The 22,761-nt window shown below is 42.8% G+C and overlaps 3 protein-coding genes across 3 annotated transcripts in view; 1 reads left to right on the top strand and 2 right to left on the bottom strand.

Annotated features, from left to right (window-relative positions):
* ralgps2 (Ral GEF with PH domain and SH3 binding motif 2) overlaps nt 1-22,761 on the top strand; it is a 188,538-nt gene that overhangs the window by 108,749 nt on the left and 57,028 nt on the right. The window lies entirely within an intron of this gene.
* Nucleotides 14,922-16,733, bottom strand: faslg (Fas ligand (TNF superfamily, member 6)). The gene is made up of 4 exons (XM_070961121.1): nt 16,295-16,733; nt 15,631-15,673; nt 15,471-15,533; nt 14,922-15,378 (listed from the first exon to the last, which is right to left on the bottom strand). The coding sequence occupies exons 1-4, from the start codon at nt 16,571-16,573 to the stop codon at nt 14,960-14,962; spliced, it is 804 nt and encodes a 267-aa protein (XP_070817222.1). The 5' UTR covers nt 16,574-16,733; the 3' UTR covers nt 14,922-14,959.
* Nucleotides 16,893-21,312, bottom strand: LOC139330289 (uncharacterized). The gene is made up of 5 exons (XM_070961120.1): nt 21,174-21,312; nt 20,822-20,862; nt 20,666-20,740; nt 20,390-20,579; nt 16,893-19,280 (listed from the first exon to the last, which is right to left on the bottom strand). The coding sequence occupies exons 1-5, from the start codon at nt 21,238-21,240 to the stop codon at nt 18,709-18,711; spliced, it is 945 nt and encodes a 314-aa protein (XP_070817221.1). The 5' UTR covers nt 21,241-21,312; the 3' UTR covers nt 16,893-18,708.

Raw genomic sequence — 22,761 nt, 5'->3', positions numbered from 1 at the left:
TCTTTCAGTCATCCACCTGCCCACACACTAAACCTCTGCAGCCATCTGGCCTTCATCAGTGTGTACAAATGCAGGTAAATTAGAGACTGGTGACTCCATCCACCTGTTTGCTTACCTGGCAGCCTGAAGTCGAGGTTGTATCTCTGTATTTGTACACACTGATGAAGGCCAGATGCCTGCAATCGTTTTGTGTATCGACAGGCGGAAAGAACCAATTAAACAACGCACAATGATTGTTTGGTCAATGCGCTCCTGAGGACGTAAATCAAGAATGTTTGCACCTGTTCATTTCTGAAGAGGCCAATCAGGAAACTCGCACACTTGACTGACCGACGGTGTAACTTCATCCCTCACCGCCCTCGTGGGTTGCCAGGTTTGCACACATCGCTCTAGAAATCACCGAATCATGTCTCAGAGACAAAACGTAACTTCTCAATTTCAAGAAAAATGCAAATATCTAGTAGATAAAAGTAAAGTCCTTTCAATTCAAGTCCCATGTCACAAATAGGCCCAATTTCGAGTCTTTCATCATTGTTAGTCCCCCACCTCTGCCCTCCTCTGTACTTTACCGGAAGCCTGACTCAGCATGTGCTTCAGACTCATAATGAATTTATTTAGTTTAATTTTCAGTCGATCACAGGTGTGAGTATTAACACATTACTATTATTTTCTTAAAGTACTTTTCATGTTACTGTGGTTAAAACTGTACTTCTACTCTTTAGTCCTGCATATTTTTGAACGTAATCTACTTTAGGTTTCTTAGATTAGGTTTCTCAAATGATGTTACTTGAGTCAGTTTTTAATAGTATTTTTACTTGAGTATGTGTTTTCTGTACTTTGTCCATCACTGGTAGATCATATCTCCTGTCCTACAAGGAAATCCTCTTCCTTCCTTCTCTGCTGAAGGGGATTTTCAGCTTGTGCGTCATTTAGATTTTTTTTTTTGTTTTAAGTCTTGATCTATTCATAATGCACTTGGGTCAAAGTGTAGTGTTTATTAGAAGATAGGAGGTGTTAGAAAGCAATCATTAATAATCAGACCACATCTACTGCCACCTCTGTTAGATGATATTTATGGTCATGTTAAAAATATGCTCATGTTCAGTGTTTGCAGGTGAGGGCATGACAACAGACTCCAACCTGTGGTCTAATCAGATTGTACATTTGAAAAAACGCCTTCTAAGAGGAAAACGTAAAATAATTCAGACTTAGACTGTTTCCACTCACCAGGCACGAATACCAGCCTAATGCATACAATATTTTTCCATCAGACACACAAACAAATGCACTAAAAACCCAGTGTACACTATCTGCACAGCACCAAACAGCAGACAGACACAGTTAGAGACTTGCTGGTGAACACAGTGGAGCATTCAGCAGCTGAACAGCTGCAAAAAGTAAAGATACTTCTCTCAGGAGTTGGTAGAGACCAAAAATAGAGTAAATATTGGGCAACTCTGCAATTAGTTATTCCGGTTTAAAGCTGTCGTGAACTATACTGCACTCAGGACGAACACAGATCTCCTGCCAACGTGCCTACAGCTGTAATGTATAAACAAAACATAGAAGAAGAAAGAAGAAGAAGAAACGTACTTTATTAATCACACACATTACATGCACAAACATGCACACGCCATGCTTCACGAAATTATTTCTCCGCTTTTGACCCATCCATCGTCCATCCTTCCGGACGCTCCAGACCAGGAGCGGTGGGCTGCCAGCCGACAGCGGCGCCCGGGGGCCCAGTTCTTTTCGTCACCGTTGGTCAGGCGGTGATCTTCTTGCATGTTTTTAGTGGGGGTATATTTTATGGAGGATACCTCAGGTGAACATGGGGAGAACATGCAAACTCCACACAGAAAGGCCCCTTTCCTCGAGCAGCAGACACCGAAGGCATGGTGGAGGACACGCCCCAGCGCCCACAGCGGGAATCGAACCGGGACCTTCTAGCTGTGAGGCGACAGTTACCACAGTGCCACCATAATATAATATATTGGAAATTCTTCTATGTGAAGCTCTTTGATTATGCTTTAGGGTCATGTCCTGAAGTGCCACCAGCAACAACGATCGTGCTAGCGTAGCTTTTTAGCTTCATTATTTTTTCCAAACCATGACATTTTCATGAAAAATGCGTCAATTTGCAGACTGTCCGGTTTGGGTTTGCCTGACTGCCCTCTCTCCTTGGGTCAGGTGGCTGCATGTGTGTTAACACCACAAAATGTCTCAGGTTGGGGTGGATGGCTGTGCAATGCTGGCGACTTAAACACCAGACAGTGTGGTTCAAGCCAAACCACAACCCAGACTTGAACGTCGCCTCTTTTGTTTTGCAGTACAGGTGGCACATCTTCATGGAAAACTCAGACATATGCTGGCACGAAGCAGTGACATACATATAAAGATTTTTTTTTTTTTGCTTAGGTATGAGAATGTTTTGTGTCACAAATGTCAGCACTTTCTTTTCCTGAGAATCAAAACAAAGAGACAACCTGAGAGTTAAGGAAGACGGCTAGACTAGACAAGAGACAAAAACCACAAATATCAAATCAGAATCGCTTTATAGTTTGGTATCAAATACCTTTTTTTTTTTTGCTTTTTAATCATTTCTTTAGAATCCTAGGCACTAAAATGGCAGAGGTGAATAGATTACAATGAAAATCCGGATTCAGATTAACTTTTCATCCATCAACGTATCGTTTCACAAACCCGGATCTTGGCGAGGAGGACATGACGCTACATGTGAATATCAGCGAACGGAAACTTTGCCACGTGTACTAAAAATAAACTTGACAGCCCTTAAACCCTAATGATTAATGGAACATTTAAGATTAGAATTGAAGACCCCGAGAGCGATTCAGATTATACCACAGATGACATTTACATTTTTCTGCTTTCACACATGATCAGCCGCTTGTGAAAAGGATCAATTGAAGCACAACCGAGAGATGAGAACATGTAAGTGGGAGTCAGGAGTTGATTTTTCCTTCTTGTGGTGTGTTGCTGTACGTCACATAATCATTTATTTTTCCATGCAAGTCCATCAGGTTGGCTGTCTGATCAGCTTTATATATCCCCCCTGCGGGTCTCTGTGTGTGCGTGTTGTTCATGTAGAGCTCGCCTACGAACTCTCCGCCATCATCCATTTCCTGTGCTTGTGACCTACCGGAGGTGGTGAAGTTGGAACACAGAGCCAATATCACTGGTCTGGTTTCCGCTGTGGCACAGAAACATCCCCCTCATGACAGCAGAGCTCTCACCACGCAAGGCAGCTGACTTCCTGTGTAACTGCTGATGCTGGGCGCAGGTAAACAAACTGTCCATTCATGCACGCGGTTCACCCACATACACGCAACTCAGGCGGCTGAACAGGTATTCACAGGTCCATGTTACCTCACCACAACGAGATATTCTTCCTTCCATTCAGTCAAACATCTGGAATCTTGAATGAAGTGTCACCTGCGAGTTCTGGAGAAACGCCTACACAGCTTACGTAAAAATCTTCAATCTGTCTTAATAGCTCCCAGCTATTTTAATTGAGCAACTTCTCAGTCCAACAGAGATCCTTGTGAGGCGTCATCAAATCACGATTTTACGTTAACTGTCAGTGAGTGCATCTTTTAAGTGATTCTTGCCTTTAATTTGCTTCTTGAGCCCACACCTGCAGAAGTGATCCCACACCTGCGCAATGATGTCTTCCCTTGTCTATTCACACCTACTGCTACTCCCATCGTCCTCTACCTGTTAGCAGGAATTCACACTTTCTCTGCACCTCTGAGTGACTCCATACATCCATCCATCCATCCATTGTCTATACCTGACTATCCCTTTCTGGGGTTGCGGGGGGTGGGGGGTGGAGCCTATCCCAGCTGGGCGAGAGGCGGGGTACACCCTGAACCCGTCGCCAGCCGATCGCAACATATACAAACAAACAACCATTCACACTCACACTCACACCTAAGGACAATTTAGAGTCACCAATTAACCTAATGAGCATGTTTTTGGTCTGTGGGAGGAAGCCGGAGTGCCCAGAGAGAACCCACGCATGCACGGGAAGAACATGCAAACCAGGGATCGAACCGGCGACCTTCTTGCTGTGAGGCACGCACACTACCTGCTGCACCCTCTGGGTGACAAAAAAACAAAAAACAAAAACACTATAACTTCAATGGAAGAACCAAAATGGGAAGAAATACAGTGAAAGGGTGGAAGTAATGCTGCTGCATTACTTCCACTCAGTGCACACAAATGCCTCCATCCTGCAGCACTTGACCTCTGGGTCAATAACATAGGCCACACCAACGTGGAGAGTTCAGCGGCTTTTCTTGTCTTATTTTAGCTTGACAGCATTTAAGTTGCTCATAACTGAGCCGGTCTGGCTTCGTGACCCACCATCACCCCTTAATGACAAGCTGGGATCCAAATCAAGGAAAAAAGATGGCACTCCGCTGCATAAAAAATATTCTCGTCAAAATAAAAGCACATGATTTTTTTGGCCGGGTAAAGGCCCAACCCACTGAAAACAGGCCACACTAGTTGAGAATCACTGCTCTAAACCAGTGGTTCTCTGGTTTTGGGATCCACCATCACCCCTTAATGACCAGGGGCGGGGCTTGTAGACAGGCAAGCCAGGCAGTTGCTTGGAGCTCCCGGCCACTAGGGGGGCTCCGGCCACTTATTTACAACAATGATTATTGATAGGCCTGGGCTTTCAGAGACCGCTGTTGATCCCTGGGCCTCACTTTGAGAACCACTGACCTATTTTTTTAGTATTTATCTCAAATGTCCTGGAAATTGTGCATTTATGTGTGCAAAACTTATATTTTTGCGTCGTGCACGGGTGGGGTGGCTCTTTGTCACAAGGTGGTTAATTATAGCCTGTGAATCACTGTTATCAACATTTTTTGCTGTTTTTTTTTTAAGCCTGCACGACTGTTTCATTCACAAAATTATGCCAGTTAGCCAAAGCCCATATAAGACATTCTGTTAAAAAGCTGATTTTAAAAAAAATAAATACAGCTGTCATAAAATACATCAACATCATGCTAACCAACTTAACAAACAGTATTTTATTAGTATTATATGGTTAGACATGACCACACTCACACACCTGTGACGGCTAGGAAGCTGTTATAATGTAAGAACTACCAAAAAAACTGGTGCTGCACACTGGAAACTACTGAACATCTGGTCACAGCTCAACTCCACAGAGCAACACAAACAAATGCAGCTGTACGTAATATTTTAAATATTTTTGGCACAATTCCTCCAATAATACAGTACAACAATATTTTGAGGATGACTACTGGAAGTTTGAGATGATATTTGCTTGTGACATTATTCATGTGGCATATTGCCCTGGAGACATAGTGAATGCATTTCTTTTCCCTCATAAACTCGCATTTGCCAAACAGGTTTCTCAAGTGTTTTGAATCCAGCATTGTTCATATCTGTGTTTGATCTGTAATCATCTTCTCCTCTGCCTTTATTGGTGCGTTATCGCGTATTTCGGCACATTGCTCTTACATGTAGATCAGTGAAATAATGTGAAACCGCCAGCAGGAAAGAGTAATGATGGGGGAATTCCCACAGCTTCTGTTGTACAGGGGCTTCTTCATATGGCTTCCCATCTCTGTCTGTACAAAAAAAAAAAAAAAAAACAACTTGTAGATCAGGTTCATTAAAATATAAAAGATTCAGTCTATGAGAACTTTTGATGACAGTCAAAAAAAAAAAAAAAAAAAAGTCCTTTTGTTTGTCATACTGAAAATTAAAGAGGAGGGACTTTACAGCAACTTTCTGTCCTGTCATGCTTTCGGCCTGTTTGTGTTGCATCACAAGTCAACACACATTTCAATGTAAAATCAGCATTTTGTGATTTAGTTGATTTACTGTCAAAGATACAAGCAGCATGTGGCGTTTGGGAAGGGAGAGCTGCTTCCTGTCAGGGTTATATGGGTCAGAGAAACTGTCTTCAAAACAGTTTGCAGATCATGCAGGTCACAACTGGTGGCATCGCTGATGAAGGTAACCCTCATATGAGCACACTGGCGTGCATTTCCGGTGAATTTTACTGCAGCTTTAAGTAAACTTGAACAGCTTGGGAGCAGAAAGACTCCAGACCCTTGAACCATGAGCCTTGACACACCACATCAGCATATCAGGATATGAGGCTGTCATGCTTAAAGCCCCCAAAAGCTCGGTTTTAAATGCCAAGTGTTTGTCTATGATAAATATTCTTGTTTAAATATGCACCAATCAAAGTACAAAAACATTGTTTACTAGTGTTTATGAGGACTTAGTTTTTGTGTTTTCTTTTCTTTTCTTTTCCTTCAGATTAGATTGACAGTCCCGGCATGTTTTCATGTGGAACCCCGTTTGCTCATATTACAATGCTGATTGAGAAAACATGCTCTCCGGACCTGTCTCTGCCCAGCATGAACAATTCCAGGACCCTGAAACTGAGCAGCTAAATGGAATTCAGCCATCGTTCATTTCATTATTTGCTTTTCCTACTGTCCCATGTCAAAACGTCTCGTGTAAAAAGGCCAGTGAGGATTCAAATATTGACAAATCATGACCAAAAAACTCGATTTATTTATCTAAAAGGAACAATGTACGTAGCCTGAATCTTTATTGTGAGTTACGAAGTGCCATTTACGAAGGAAAGGGGCAACTGTTTGCAGGAAAGAAACCTTTAAAACCCACTGACACAGTTAGCAACGAGCTGGTAAACTCAGTCAAGCGTTTAGCAGCTGAAAAAGACAGACATGTCCATCAGGAGTTGGTGGAGACCAAAAACAGAGCTCAAAAAACAGAATATTGGACTAACTTGCCAGGCGGACAAATACGCGACTTTGTATCTGCTGCATGTGAAAATAAGCAACTTTTTTCTAATCACCTTAAAATGTGTCAGTGCTGTATTCACAGCTTGTTTCAATTGTTCCCTTGTGGCCAAAATACCAGTTCATTAATGCAGCTTTAAACATTTGAGAGCTGCTGGTAAGACCACATCTATCATAAAACCTTCTCACTTCCCAGATGCTCCATTTGCACTCAGACAGCAGCGCCTCAGACAAGAGGCAGCACATTTTGCAGAAGGTTGACATGATAAGAAACACAACATGTGTGGTGTTTTCTGGCTGTTCCTGGTAATTAAACCACAGTCTGAAGCATTTATTGATTTAACAAAAAGAAACATCACTTTGGAAGTTGCTATCTTGCTTTTCAGTGTGCTTGACCAAGAAGCAAAAACCGCTGAGCTGTTTGCAGAATGATTGTTTATATAATCTAATGATCTGCAGCCTACATTTCTGGTAAACTCATACTTTCCATTTCATTCACACAGGGAGAAGATGGGCACATTTCTTGGACAATACACCCACACTTTTTGGTACTGTGCTCCCAAAACAGCAAGTGTGATGGCTGTGGGGAATGGAGAGCAGCGTGGAACATGTTTCTGCTGCTGGGTGAGTCATTATGAACCTGGTTATGCATCAGAGAGGACAGTGTCAGAGGGACAGTGAAGGAGAGCGAGAGAGAGAGAGAGAGAGAGAGAGAGAGAGAGAGAGAGAGAGAGACCTAGATAAACATCTTGTACCTTTCTATGGAAAATCAAAGTGTGTGCATGTGGCAGAGGTGAGGTGAAACTGCACAGAGGATGCTACCGAAAGAGAGAGAGAGAGAGAGAGAGAGAGAGAGAGAGAGAGAGGGAGAGAGGGAGGGAAAAGACAGACAGAGAGAGAAACAGACAAGAGAGAAAGAGTCACACACACACGCGCACACACACACACACGCACACACACACACACACTGATAAGATTTCCCAATATATGGACGGGGGAGTCCCCTCAGGCTTGCTCGTCCCACCTCCACACTGGGCTGGATCGGCTTTATCTTGCATCATGAGTGGGCTTCTGTCGAAGCTGTTTGTCTGCCGCCGGCCGTGTTTGTCGTCGCCTTTCCTAAACAGACTCACAGAGGTTCAAGGTGGCAGGGGGAATCCCCGCCGCCGCTCTCTGCCAGTATCTGTGAGCCTCTCCAGCGGCTTTAAGCTTCATGCACATGTTAAAGGCATTAGTGAGCAATTTATAGAGGTTTAATGCATACTGTACAATTCCAGGAAGCCTTCTGCTGACTAAAAGAATAAATACTGGTGGACCCCCTTAGTGTTGTTATTGGTACGCTGTTAAAGAAAAGGTACATTCCCCGTAGCCATTGGATGCTGCTCTGCGCCTTTTATTTGGGAGAAGGTTGCAGTCTCACTTTCACATGAGAGGTGTAGCTCAGTCGCTGAGCGTTGTCTTGATAATAAATGAAGCAGACTGTGAAGGAATCACATCAGGGTGCGTTGCATTGAAACAGCAGAGGTCCAGTGACCCCTGTGTGCAAGGCTGGTAACTGCACAGGTGAAGGGAGGGAAGGCACAATGCAAAGATGAAGAGCAAAGGACTCTAAAAGCCTACAATAAAACAGCAAATGCATAGATATGAGCAACATGGCATAACGATACTTCATATTTTGTGTTGATACTTTTATCACAGTCTGCCTGCTTGAATGACTCTTAAATCTGCTCCTCACACAGGCCAATCAACTGCTAAGTTAAAGACAGATTTCCTGTTTTCAGCAGCTCTAAGTTTTGTTTTTCTGGTTTCAAAGTTTCACACTTTATCCAGGACGAATGGACGTCTTTTATTGTGCATGAAGCTAATCTGAGACCACAAAGGACTCACAGTGCTCAGTCGGTAAAGATGGCAAAATTTCCACCCTTTGATCATCAAAAGAAATGTGATATTCCTGATGACGTCAGAGCTTCATTACTTAGCCTGCATGTACCTCTGTTTGATGCTGTTGCATATCATCCCCACAGTACTTCATGATACCACCGTGGGAGGCTCAGCACTGGACGCTCAGACCGAAAGCAGGATCATATTCAGATCCAGATTCCAGAGTGTTGATTTATTTATTTTTTTTTATCTTTATCTCAGACCATCAAGTTCAGTCTCTCCAAACCTCACTTACACGGCGTTTGTTTTTCTACAACCAGCCAAGACGTTCGCCTTTTAAACTGCGATCATCAGCGTTACAGCGATCTGTGCTGGCCCACACCTTCATCTCACTCATCACTAAATAAACAGTCCCTCGCTTCGTGACTTATTCCTCTGTCTTCTGCGTCACTGATGCGTGAGCTTACCCACCTGTGATTCACCTGTTTTGGTGGTTTCACACCTTTCCTCATGGCTGCCAACAAGCACACAGGCTGACTGACACCTCTCTCATGTTCACAACTCTAACAATAAAAGCAAAAGTCATGACTGAAACACATTGAGATTTTTATATTCAGTGGGCTAATGTTTGTTGAAATAACAGTTAGTAAATGCAGTTCCTTAAATATAATATAATATAATATAATATAATACAATATAATAAAATATAATATAATATAATATAATATAATATAATATAATATAATATAATATAATATAATATAATATAATATAATATATACAGGGCTTCTCCTTTTATCCAGGAACTGAACAGCCAAAGCAGAACTGAGAGCAGTCAGCATCATGTAATTCACCAGCAGATTTTAGTAACTCTACTTAATTAACATTCGCTTATTCCAAAAGTTTGCAAACTTACTATAAGGTCATTTTTTTTAGGTACACAGCTGAGTGTGCTGCATCCAGTATGAAGAGTATGAAACAGCTTCATCTCCATCATATTTTTATGTTTTTCTTCACTTTTGACTCTTCAGTCTTTGTTATGGGGATTTGCTTTTAGAGAGGAAGGTTAGAGCGCTATGAAAAATGGAATAAAACCAAAATCTGGCAGAAAGTTTGTTCAGTGCAAACTCAGACTTCTATATTTTAAGAGTTTTTACTGTTTTTTTAAGCTTTTTAAAATATTTTTAATGGACTTGATGTTGATCTGTGCTGTTCTTTTAATCACTGTGAATAGTAATTATTTAATTTTTTTTTTATCCAAGTTATGACATGAAATCTGAATTATGAGATATATTTTTTAACTTTATAACGAGCCAAACTTTGCTGGTCTATGAACAGTGATAAAGTAAACGCTTGAACTTTGACTTTAACAGTGAAACTCTTGAGCAAACCCTTTAAACAATATACCAACAAAAAATGTTTATTTCTTCTTCCATATGAACAGCAGCAACATATAAAACTATTTAATGACATCCTCCTCTGTAACTGAGGAAGAGCAGCGTCGCCGTCACCCCCTAGTGGAGCGCTGAGGCATTACAAACAGGTCCACGCACAATTAACCCGCAAAATCATTACATGAGCAACATCAATAATGATTCAGAATGCAATGATAATTATATGGGAAGGGTTAAGAAATACAAAACATTCGGTGATTCTGAAAAAGGAACAATAACCAAAAAAGCATAGCAATGACAAATAAAGATATCTCAACCGGCCGGTCTCCCAAAGAGGAAGGAAACTCATAAAACAATCACACATTTATCTCATTCATGGTTACATGAAACAGGATGTTGGCAGCACCGATATCTGGTTATCGCTAAAAGTGCATTTGATCAGACAGAAACCAGCCAATCAAAGTAACATCATGCATGTTTGTTTCTTATGTCATATAACTGAGTTTATTCACATTAACCTGTTGCAAGAAGTATAGATGGCCAAAGACGTTAAACTTGAGAAACCTCAGATAAAAAGCAAAAACTGGAGAGCACCGCACAAAATAATTTGACATTATTTGTGTCAATTAAATGCAGGTTCATCCTCTATTTGTAAGTGTCAAACTGCACGTGTTAAGCATGTTAAGACATATACTGACATGTACTTTTTCATCTTTTAAATGCGCATTGCAGTCGAATGGTGCATGATAGCGGACTGTGGACATGTGGGCTGCACAGCATCTGATGAAACACGTTTTACATCACTGTCACTTTGGACACGTTGACTTCCTGTAGCATAACAGCAACAAGCGAAAAGAAAAACACCACAGTACGTGGTCAGGTGCAGGTGTCTGTGATTTGTCCAGGCCGGGTGTAATTAGCATGGATGATGCTTTGGCGCCCTCTGGTGGAGAAAAGATGAACCGCACAAGGAAAGTTTGAATTGGTACAAAACCCATGCATAGTTTCCCATTAAAAACAAATGGAAATATGGAGTATTAATAGCATTTTGTGATTTTTTTTTTGTGTGTGTGTGTGTGTGTGTGTGTGTGTGTGTGTGTGTGTGTGTGTGTGTGTGTAGGTTGGGGGATGGATACATACATTTTATTTATTTATTTATTTTTTACATATGGTTACAGAAAGTTTTCGGCTTTTTTTTTTGCAGTGTTGGCAAGTGACCTCATGTAGCTTCAGCACAATTCTGACCACCTCACCTCAGGTTGACGTTACATCACTCTGTCTTTTTCTGTACACTATGAAGGGCTGATTTCTATGTTATTCTGTAGCATGTGTGCATCTATTTGGAGCAGTAAAGTACATTTATGAGATAAAATAAAAAATAATAGCATAAAATAAGTGACCTGCAGCTGAGAGTGCAGAGGTTTATTATCACCCTTTTAAAAACAATTGATCAGAACATGAATGAATGGATGTCTGAACGTTCATTAGGACAATTTAGTTAAATCCAAAGTGTGTCCACTTTTGCATCAGAGTTTATACAAACAAATGGTGACATTGGTGGATTTGAATTTCAGAGGGTCCAAAGGTTAAAATGGTAAGACTGTCCCATAACCTGATATTTCTCACATAATACACAACAAGGACTTTTATTTGAAAGATACAGTTTACTGTTTCTTTTATTCAAGTTAGGCTCAAGTTAGTTAGGCTTATTAAGTTGACTCCCTCGAGAGCTTGATCCAGTACAGTCACATGAGACCACTGCTCTATATTTCTTCATGCTTTCAGGCTGTAGGTGGTCCTCTTTACTAATAGACGCTATTTTGTATGAAGGGTTTGCAAAAAAAAGGCAATGTTTTGTACATGGAGGAGCAAATATTGTACAATGAGTCAAGGAGACAGACAGTTGAAAGGACAGAAAGAGACAAAGACATCGCTGAGTTGAACAGTTACAAAAGAAACTGGAAGCTCTAAGTACTCAGGGATAACTGGTCTGTCAGCTAAACCTGTTTTCTTCTTCTCGTCTTTGTTTATATCCTGCTGCAGTCGCCTCGCAGCTCTATTGAATGCAGTTCATTAAATATGTGACAGATGGCGCTAAAGACAAGGTGAAAACGGTACTCAGCAGTTAGTCTCGGTGTCCTCAGTCTCCTGAGCTCTTCCTTGTCACACTGGTGGATCATCTGCAGCTTGTCATACTGGGGGTCTCCATCATACATCAGTGCATTGTGACGGTCAAACAGCTCATTTTAAGACCATGAGCGTTGATCTTCTGCTGGAAGAGCCTCCTCCCTCCTGGTTTCAGTCCTTCCGCTGGACGTCAGAGTCTGGCTGCAGGGATCTGAAGAATGTTGGAACTTGGAAACACATATTCTGGATGGACTCCACTTGGTGCACAGTGGCACTGATGACTTTCCACAAACTGCTGCCACACATTTGGAAGCTATCGTCTAAAATATGACGGTCTAAAGGCCCTGAAAACTCCATCAGGACCCAACGTGAACACACTGTTTTCTGATGAGGTTAGATGCATGTTGCTTCCTATCAGAGATTTCGGTATTTCAGCTTTTTCTCCTCTTGCTGGTTTCCGGTGCGTTGGAGCTCAGTTGCTAAAAGGTGACACTACGTACTCCGCTGAGCGACATGTGAATCAGAATCTGATGACAGTTGGTGGCATGTTTGGTCACTGTCAGTCGAATCTGATGAAACTATGCCCACGCAGTCCTGGAGGAGCAGAATAAACGGCTTTTTGAGTGTTAAACTTAACTTGTTAAACCGGAATTAAGAAGCTAACCCAGTGTCCCAGTAATCCAGTAGAAGTATCTAGACTGGGGTGTCCACATACTTTTGCCACTGCCATAGTGTAACTGGAGCCTGTTTGACATTTTAATTATTTACTATGCTTTGGCAGATGTGAGCAACCTTTAATATTTCATACTCAGATGCTGATTGCTTTGATTTTATCTTGCAGTTGGTAGTCTCGAAACCCCCTCCATCACAGAAAGGCTTCTCAAACCTGTTTGCTTTATCTCACTGTGTGGTGAAAAGCTTCAGCAGTAAACAGTCTGCCACGAGACACTTGTGGCAATTTCTGGCTTGCAAATGCAAACATATTGTCATTTAAAGGTGGAGGCAGGGAAAGAAAAAAAGAGCAAAATGATAAACTGAAACGTCCAATTACTAATGAGTGTTACTCCTATTAAAAATCTGCACTTTTCATCCTGGTACAAAAGCCCTTATATTCACATTTAGACACTCTTCAGAACGACCACCACTGCCTTTGTGTGTAATTAGATGCAAATATGGATGCAGATGGATCCAAATAAGAGGATTGTGCAGCGTCGTCTGATCCCAACGAGCTCAGCCGGGGGCACAGTGCAGCATCTGAAACAGACAGAGTGCCGTTTCTTGTCTGAAAGAGAGATTTTGGGCTGTTGCCACTTTGAACCACCAGTGTGTGATGAGTAAAAAGCGATTATTGAAATGAGACGCAACCACAAGACAGTTGATTGCAGACTGATTAATAAACCTGAGGTTCAGCCCCCTCATATATGCGGTTCCACTCAACACAGGGCGTGTAGATAACACATTTGACTTGTTTTGTGAAATGTTGCCCTTTTGTTATACATCGATGGTCGACTGTTGCCCAGTAACAGAATGGAGATGATTCACAAACTCCTTTCTACACAATATGCCCTAGGAATCAACCTGTTGCACTGACTTACAACTTATGAAACACGTACATTTCTTTTAGGCTTTAAGGGATTACTGAACTCACGCTGTGAGGCACAGCAGGGTCTTGAGACACAAATGAAGATAAATTCAAAGTTGATCACATGAATGAAAGGAAGCACAAGCTCTTTGACAAAAATCGACCTGCACACAAGTAAGACCCTCCTGATTTTCATACAGGAAGGAAGCACACGTCAAACCTGCCCGTTCGGTCCCCTCAGCTGTGCCCAGCCTGCAGATCTTCTCGCACTCAGCAAACACGAATGTTTGTGGTGTACTGAAGGAGATGCACAATGAGGGTGTTAAACTGCAAAAAAAAAAAAAAAAAAAAAAAAGCACAGCAAAAAAGCAACTGCACTGCATTGTGGTCTGCAAGCTGAATTCTAAGCTTTCGATGAAAGAGAAGTCTTTCCCCACATTTTAGCTACTTTGGAGGGTTTAATTGCATCTTCCAAAACACAGATCTGCCTCTGTTTTAACCTTCTGCTGCACCTCAGCGCCTCAGTGGAATATATGAGAATCAAGTTTATTATCAGGAGCAAAACCACATTTGAGTCGGTGTCTTTATCTAAATACTTTCCAGTGGTCAGGTACAAAACTCATGTGGGTGTTTATTACATGGCAGGCTGCTCCAGCACTTTCAGATCACATTTCCAAAAACATTTCCCCCTTCAAGCAAATGAAAATCAATTTAAATTTATTTACCTCAAAACAACCATCATGTAACACTTTTTTCACTTTAATAAGCACACATTTAGACATTATAGGTGTCAGATCCACACTAGAATAAATATTTTAAAGATGCTACAACAATATCAGTGAATTAGTGTTAACTGACTCTCAGCTTTTATACAAGGCAAGCTATTTGTTTATTGCTTCAATTCATTTCACCGCCAATTTTAAAGCTGGCAAAAGAGAATGTGTAATATTTTCTCTGGGTTTTGACATTACAGAACGTTTCATATCACACTGCTCAGCGCACTTATCATCATCACCTTCAGCATGAGTAAAGTCAAGAGTAAGATTCACTCCTGTCTAAAGCCTTCTGAGCAGTTTACATTCTGTCATTGCAGTAAAATTAATATACACAAAGGAGCTCTGATCGCTTGGAGCTCTTCAGATCTTGTAGAGACCAAAGAAATTGGCATAATGTGCATGACTAAGATATCTGGGGTGCGACACGCGGACGAAAACCCTGTCGTTCTGCTGCAGCTGCAGGGCGGAGCCGAGGTAGCTCTCTGTGGTCCAGGGGCGTCCCGGCCGCTCGGGGCAGAAACCCGCTCTGTGGGCCTCCATCAGGTTCAAAGGTGAAGCACGTCCCTCTCTCTTCACAAACACTGTGTGGACAAACGAGGATGAGGGGGCGCAGTCCTTAAAGGTCAGCTCCACTCGTGAGTAAATGTGGTAGAGTCCGGTGTGGTTGACTTGCAGTGCGCCGTCTTCAGACCGGTACTCCACTCCTCCGGATGTGAATGCCCGACCCGCCCGCGGCTCCCATCGCAGAATCTCTGAGAAGTTTTCTACTTCAATGCGTCCTGCAAGAGGAGAAGAGGAATCCTGTCACCTCTTTCAGACTAACGTGGAACAGGGACTCACATAACACATGTTACATTTTTATCGTATGTACCCATCACATGTGCTGCAGCTCTGTCGTTTTTCTCCTCTTCACTCGGCTCAGGTTCATAGAGGCCTGAAAAACCATCAGATTGGAGTCACGTCACCTTAACTGCGAGCATTTTTTTTCACTTGGGAACAGTTCACATGTTGTGAGACGTGTTTACACTCACCAATTTGCTTCTGAGCCGCATTAAACTCAGTCACAGGTTTCACCTTCAGTGAGACAAAAGAGAAAGAGGAATCTCAATACCACATCACAAAGACGTCTGAGCCTCGGTGCCTCTGAGGAGCCTCAGAGCACAAGTCACAGAGAGGATATCCGGTCTTATTGGGCTGATGGCCACATGATTAAGTCCTTGGTTTGTATGTTTAAATGTCAGAGCTGAGCTGAAGTAGATGAACTCTTCACATGACAGCAAAGTAAAAAAAAACAAAAAAACAATTTAACTTTGCAGTGCTGTTAACTTTCCAGCTTGGTTTTCCACTCTCCCACCTCACACCTCTCCATCACCCCCAGCAAAGGTGCAAGAAGTCACACCTTTTTTATTTGCAGCTTTGCCCCCATTAAAAGTGGAACCTACAAGCAGCAATATTCCACACAAAGGAATACTATTGTCATTATCATTATTTCTTGGCAACAAAGACTCATCATTCTCTACTCTTCACCTGCTACTAATTTTCCTGAACACTGCTGTCACATTTCTGCTATTTTCAACTTCTAACCTACTTTATTCTCACACGCTCCTGCAGTCATCATTAGCTTATTAGTTCAGCAAAAGCTCAGGAAATTTCAAACCACTCTCCTCCATATCATCACACCCAGCGGCTCCTTACCTCTCTCAGCGCTCTCAGCTCTTTCTGCATGTTGTAAATCTGGTAGGCTTCAAAGCCCAGGGCCGCAAACACCAGCAGGAACAGCATCAGCACGACCAGGGCCGCACCAGGCCTGACTCCCATGGAGCCCTGGCTCTTCCCACGGCTCCTCACCCTCTCCTGGGCAGGGGGGAAGGACCAGCAGGGTACAAGACATGGCGGCTGCGTAGGGTGCTGCGGACCCCCACCTTCGTCCACGAGGAACACCTGTGGGAACGGGTAGCTCTGGTCACAGCTCATGGTGCAGGTCCTGCTGTGAGACAAAGTGTGTGTGCATCTGTTGCCTCTGCACAAAGGAGGTGTGTACTTTTTGTCTGAGCATCTCTGACTTAAAAAAACCAAGCTTCATCTGTCAAGACAATCACCACCCACAAAACCCTCCCACACGTAACATGGACCGAAGACAAGTGCACGTTACTTAAACTCACACAAGCCAAGAAGCTATCAAGTCATCCCTCCCTCCCCCGTGGTCTGTGGAGGATTTCTAAAATACTTGTTGCATGTTTACTTCTTACTACAGAACTTTATTAATCTTCATCATCTTGTCTTTTTTTTTTTTGCATACCAGTTCATCTCACTGCTCTGTGCATGCATGAAGCTTGAGGGAAAGGAAGCTAGAGGTTTCAGCTGACCCCCACCTCACTAACCACTTTCATGTCATCGCCAGAAAGAGACCTTTTCACATATTCCACGAAAGGAAAGATTGAGCAACCACTCAAAGTCACCTGCCCTGCGTTTTATGTGAAATCTGCTCTGACTTGTCTTGTGGCCAAGGTAGCAGCCTTTGTTCTACACTGCTGGGGATTCTTTATCTCTTTCAGGAGTGTCACTGCGCTGCATCAAATCTGAGCCGTGTCCTGAATCTGAATATTTCTCATCAGTACTCACCAGTTCAAAAATGCTTTCTTATTAAAATGTATTACACTTATCAGTCTATACGAGGCAGAATGTTGGTAAACAGTGATACAGCAGTTTCAGTACCACTAAGGAGTACCTTGGTGGGAAGTTGCTGCTGCCACATGAAAAGAACGTACAACTCTTTTCCTGTTGGCTGCTTGTGAAAAAAGCTGGTAGCGAGACACATCTTTACAGAGGTGACAATTAACCCCAACCAATACCTCAGAGACGAGCTCACAGGAAAGCTAAACATGCACACCGCTTTCCTCCCTACTCGCGGGGTGCAGGATTAACACCGTTGTGGTCTCTCTGACAGTTGTGGGTCTATTTCCTAGGATGCAGAGCAATTCTGCTGCCCCTTCATTGTGGTTGCAGCAGTTTCCATAGAATCAGTTCTTATCGGCTGTTTAATAAAGGAAAAACGTCTACAAAGATGATGTGACACTGCTGAGTGGGTTTGATGGTTTTTGATAAAGACATCTTTCCAACCTCATAGATGGGACTTCATAGCCAGGCTTGCAGTGGAGGGGGTTGCATCACTGTTGTCTCACACACTAGAACTTAAGCAACCAACTTCTTTGAGAAGCTACATCAGCCTTGTATATTGTGTAGACGTCAAATGTCTGTTTCTGTGTGCACTTTGATGGCTGAAAAAGAAGCTCCCACAATCCCCAGCTCTGTCCACTGCTGCAAAGGTTTCATTTCTCCTGGCCCCTGCAGAGACAAAGGGAAACCCACCTTGCAGCATGCATTCAGAGCTCTCACTAAAAGGGTAACTACGTCAAGCTTAACCATAAAGTGCAAAGGGTGTTTGCACTCTACAAGACGATGAGCCTGTTTCCCAGAAGTGTCATGCTGAAAGCGGTCCATGCAGCGAGAGCAGCGGTAGCAGAGAATGGGTTAGGTGGGAGGGTACGGTTTTGGGGTCTAACCAGGTCGTGTTTAACGTTGCTGCTCCAGTTAATGCGACCAGGCAAGGAGACGAGAAAGAATCACTGAATCAGCAAGTTTCTTTCTCAAATACTGTCACACAGTCACCCTTCGTACTGCTGCACAATGGAGGAGGTTGTGGTCACGATGACTGATTACATAAATGGAGTAGTGCTTGAAAATTACAATGAATTTCTGAACCTGCGATGAACGACATTACTCATGTCTGTCGTGCGAACAAACCTTTTCCCTTATGCAGGAGCGGGGCTTTAATTCACTACCAAAATTCAGCGTTTTTCTGAAACATTTTCATACCGTGATTCACCATCCTCATGTCTAAACAGAGTAAGTTACGTTTTAATGGAATCTGTCACGACACTGAAAAAGTTACATTTTATATGTGACTCTCAAAAATGCTACGAAGACTAATACGACATTAATTTTGTCCGTATGACCAATTATGATGCCTTTGACCACGGAGCAACAAGAGGTTCCATGAAAACACCTCACTGTAATTAAAAATGTAGAAAGATGTGGACCCTTAAGCATCACGTGCCACACTCTTCATCAGAGGAAGAGTAACAGTCTAATCCCAGGACATGACCCGTCCTCTCCTCTGTCATCCCAGTGCTGGATGATTTCCCAGATGTCCTCTCCGCTGCTTCACAGTCTGACTTGGGGTCTTGGACGTCACTTTTCTGTCCAAGTATAGAACTCATAGTTGTCCCATCATCACTCTTTGTGACTCTGCTGTGGGCTGAAAATGTTTGTCTGAATGAAGCGTTAACAAGGTTGGGCAGGCCAGACTGCAGCACCCTGGCTAGGCTCTGTGTCTGAGAGGAGCCTCGCTGACCTGAAGGTCCTCTGAACGCAGCAGAGGCCACTGCCAGCCTTGTATGGTCGAAGGAGAGGGGCTGGTCCTGGACGGCACAGACTGCCTCTGAGGTGTCTGACATTGGGTTGGAGGGGACGGGGGCTTGAAACCTGGTCTCTGAATGGCTGAGAGGTCTCTGTCTCACTGGGGTTTTGTGACATCCTGTCCAATTGCAGGCCAAGTCACTCTGACCTCCACTCCGCTGACTGCTACCGTCACGTGACTCACAGGGCCGAGGGTTTTTCGCTGTCAGTGAGAGTGAAGACAAACAGAGAGAGGAAAGATCAACTATTAGTGTCTTAAAGGAATACTTCAAATGAGATGAAACTAGTGCTGTCAAAAATATCACGTTATTAACGCAAATCAGTTTTAATGGCGTCATTTTTTTATCGCGAGATTAACGCTCTTTGTGACCTAGTGCACTTGTAGTTTTTTATAAGCTGTGGCCACTGCTAGTAACGTAAGAAAAACTACAGGATCCGATTGTAAACCGGAAACAAAACAATTGGCACGCCCCACGCACGTGTTTGGTCTTGCCTGCTCGCTAGCTGTAAAAGAGTAGGCTACCGGTTTGTGTGGATGTCAAGCGCGAAACGCCGAAATGGATGCAAACAAGATTCTGAATGGAAAGTTTAGTTTCAAAAAGTTGCCAGATGGGTCGACTGACAAGACCAAAGTTATCTGTGTGTATTGTCGGTGTGAAGTGAATTATCACCGTAGCACATCCAGTCTGAAATACCACTTGATGGCCAAACAATGGCCATGGTATCCCATTAATGGGACATTTAGAATAGATAAAAATGTGCGATTAATCGCGAGTTAACTATGACTTTCATGAGGTTAATCGCAATTAAATATTTGAATCGATTGACAGCACTAGATGAAACATTATCCTGCTGTACTCCTTTCATGCAGGAATCCTGGTTGGTGAGAAGAGGAATCTATGATTAGTAATTTCTGTATGTGACGGTAGACAACTTGTTGCATATCCAAGTTTTTTTTTGTTTGTTTTTTTAGAGTAACATTGGATGCTTTTATGGAAAACTATTAGAGAAAGAATTTCTAAAATCAGGACTTTTTGGGATCAAGACTCCTAAAATACTTCCCAACACTCCCCAAACCCATTTCCATTTGTTTCTGCCGCTCTGTGCCATGGTTGCAGCCGATATTAAACCACGGCTACGTGCAATTCTGGTCCTGCTGTCAACCTGTAACCTGCAACTTTCACTCGCATTATGGAGAAAATTATTGGATACAATATTCTATAAATGAGTGTCAAAACAATTCGGTCTATCTATTTAGACAGACACACATCCTTTTTCTGTATGTTGACCATGAACTTTTAACATACTGACCGACACTTAGAGAGTCTTGTGTGTCTGCTCTTCTTTTGCAGTATGCTCGAGGAGTCCATGGCTTATGTTTGCAGGACGGGTCAAGAACTCGCAGCTTGGAGATGAAGCTTTTGTACTCCTTTTCTAAAGCCTCAATGTGCAGCTGGAACTCGGCTATCTTCCTCTCTGGGTAATGAGACAGCTGCGATTGCTGAAAGGGGAAGCAGATATTATCAAAAACAGAGGGAGAGAAATCTCTGTATCGTCTGTTTTACATATTGCTAACAATTCACTCACCTGCAGATAATATTCTATTTCATTCTTGATGCTGGGTATCCACTTTTTAACAGAGGAGGCTGTATTGAGAGTAGACTGCAAACACAAATGTCGGTTGTAACATGCTGGTACGAGTAAAAATGAACTGAGTTGGTGTTAAGAAATACAGTTTATTACCAGTTTGGGTCTCCGCTCATTTACATCTTTGAGGCGTCCCTCTGTGAATGAGATGTTGAATGAAAACATCACATTAGCACAGCTGTGAGGAGAAAAAGTAACGTTTGCACTAAAATGAGGGGACGATTAGCTTGAAATGTAGTTCTTACAGGGCAGGTGATGAAGACTTTACGGAAACATGAGGCAGGAACTTTTCTTTTATCATTTCAACCAGATGGAGTTCATGTAACAGCTGTCAGTTAGCATCAATATAGCTAACGGTTCAAGCTAGCTGCCGGTGCAGTACCGCAGAGTGTTTTTAGAGGCCAAATAATAATTAAATTACAATGTTTTAATCCTATTCGCTGCTTACCTTCTCTCTCTTTCTGAAGCCACAGTCTGTTCAACTTCCCTTGTTGTTTCTCCTCGTTTCTTGCCATTTCAACTTTGTTGATTGCAAGCTCTCGGGTCGGGCAAAACAATATCACGTGATGGCGTCACATGACAGTGTTGCTCTCGGGACATACCGCGAGAACAAGTCCCAACGTCTTTAAAAGTGCACTTAACCTGTAATGTTCAGCACGAAATGTGGGAAGGTTTTGTGCTCTCTGTGTAGAAATAACATGAAGAAGTTTTAAAATGAAAATGAAAATGTAAAATAAATACTGTGTCTGATGAGGAGCCTGAAGAGGATGAGGTCATGACCATTCTAACACTTTTATCCAAAAGTGACTTACAATACATCTATTAAGCCATGAGCATGCAACTCAAAAATCACAATTGATCATGCACATCAGCTCAATCAAATATGCTGAAATGCATCAAGATTTACAATTAGAAATCAGTACTTTTTATGGACTATGGTGCAATCTGCACAGATGAGTTTTGGTCTGCTGTCCTGATATCAATGGGGAGACTGTTCCACCATTGTGGAGCCAGGACATCAACCAGTAAAGATTTTGTTGAGAGGTAGCTCAGCACGGGCTGCACGGTGGCGCAGCAGGTAGTGCGGGTGCCTCATAGCAAGAAGGTTGCCGGTTCGATCCCCGGGTCGGGCGGGGCCTTTCTGTGTGAAGTTTGCATGTTCTTCCCGTGCATGCGTGAGTTCTCTCCGGGTACTCCGGCTTCCTCCCACAGACCAAAAACATGCTCATTAGGTTAATTGATGACTCTAAATTGTCCGTAGGTGTGAGTGTGAATGTTTGTCTGTCCTTGCATGTGGCCCTGCAATCGGCTGGCGACTGGTTCAGGGTGTACCCCGCCTCTCGCCCATTGTAGCTGGGATAGGCTCCAGCCCCGCAACCCCGAAAGGGATAGGCGGTATAGATAGATAATGGTAGCTCAGCACCAAGGAGTAGCAAACTGATTTGCAGAAGGAGACTGTAGTGGTTGGGTACACAGTACTGTAAGCAAGTACCAGAGTACCCCACACCTGCACTGGTTAAGCCACTGGTAGCCAGTTAGTTAGTTTTTGAGAACTTGTTGCAGAGTCCTCCTGTCCTGGGCCGTGTTCCCATGCGTGTTTGTGATCTTTCCAGTCAGGATGTTTAATATTGCTCCACAGTAAATAGTAGTAGTAGTAAATAGCTTGACATGAGAATTTTGCCTTCTCAGGTTTCCTTAGGAATTTAAGACTGCAGCACACAGACCTGGGGGCTCCAGTGTTGAGCACTCGAGTACAGGAGGTGTGACTGTCAATCAGAACTGTCTGTGAACAAGTCCAATATCCGGTTGCAGAGCGTAAAGTGTTTGTGGATTTTGAACAGTGTTTTGTGGAGTGGACACTGGCTATGTGAGTGCATGAATTCCACAGACTGGGACCTAGCACTGACTAAAGTTTCCTGATCATGAGTGTAAGCTTTTTCTCTCTTTTTGGGGGGGATCTTTTTAAGTAACTGTTACTATTTATCAATAAAAACAATGTATAAAGTGATTAATCAAGTCATAAATCACATTTGCAT

The sequence above is a fragment of the Chaetodon trifascialis genome, chromosome 4 (genome assembly GCF_039877785.1).
Source record: "Chaetodon trifascialis isolate fChaTrf1 chromosome 4, fChaTrf1.hap1, whole genome shotgun sequence".
Taxonomy (NCBI): domain Eukaryota; kingdom Metazoa; phylum Chordata; class Actinopteri; order Chaetodontiformes; family Chaetodontidae; genus Chaetodon; species Chaetodon trifascialis.
The sequence above is the reverse complement of the archived record's forward strand: the minus strand, read 5'-3'. Positions and strand labels throughout refer to the sequence as shown.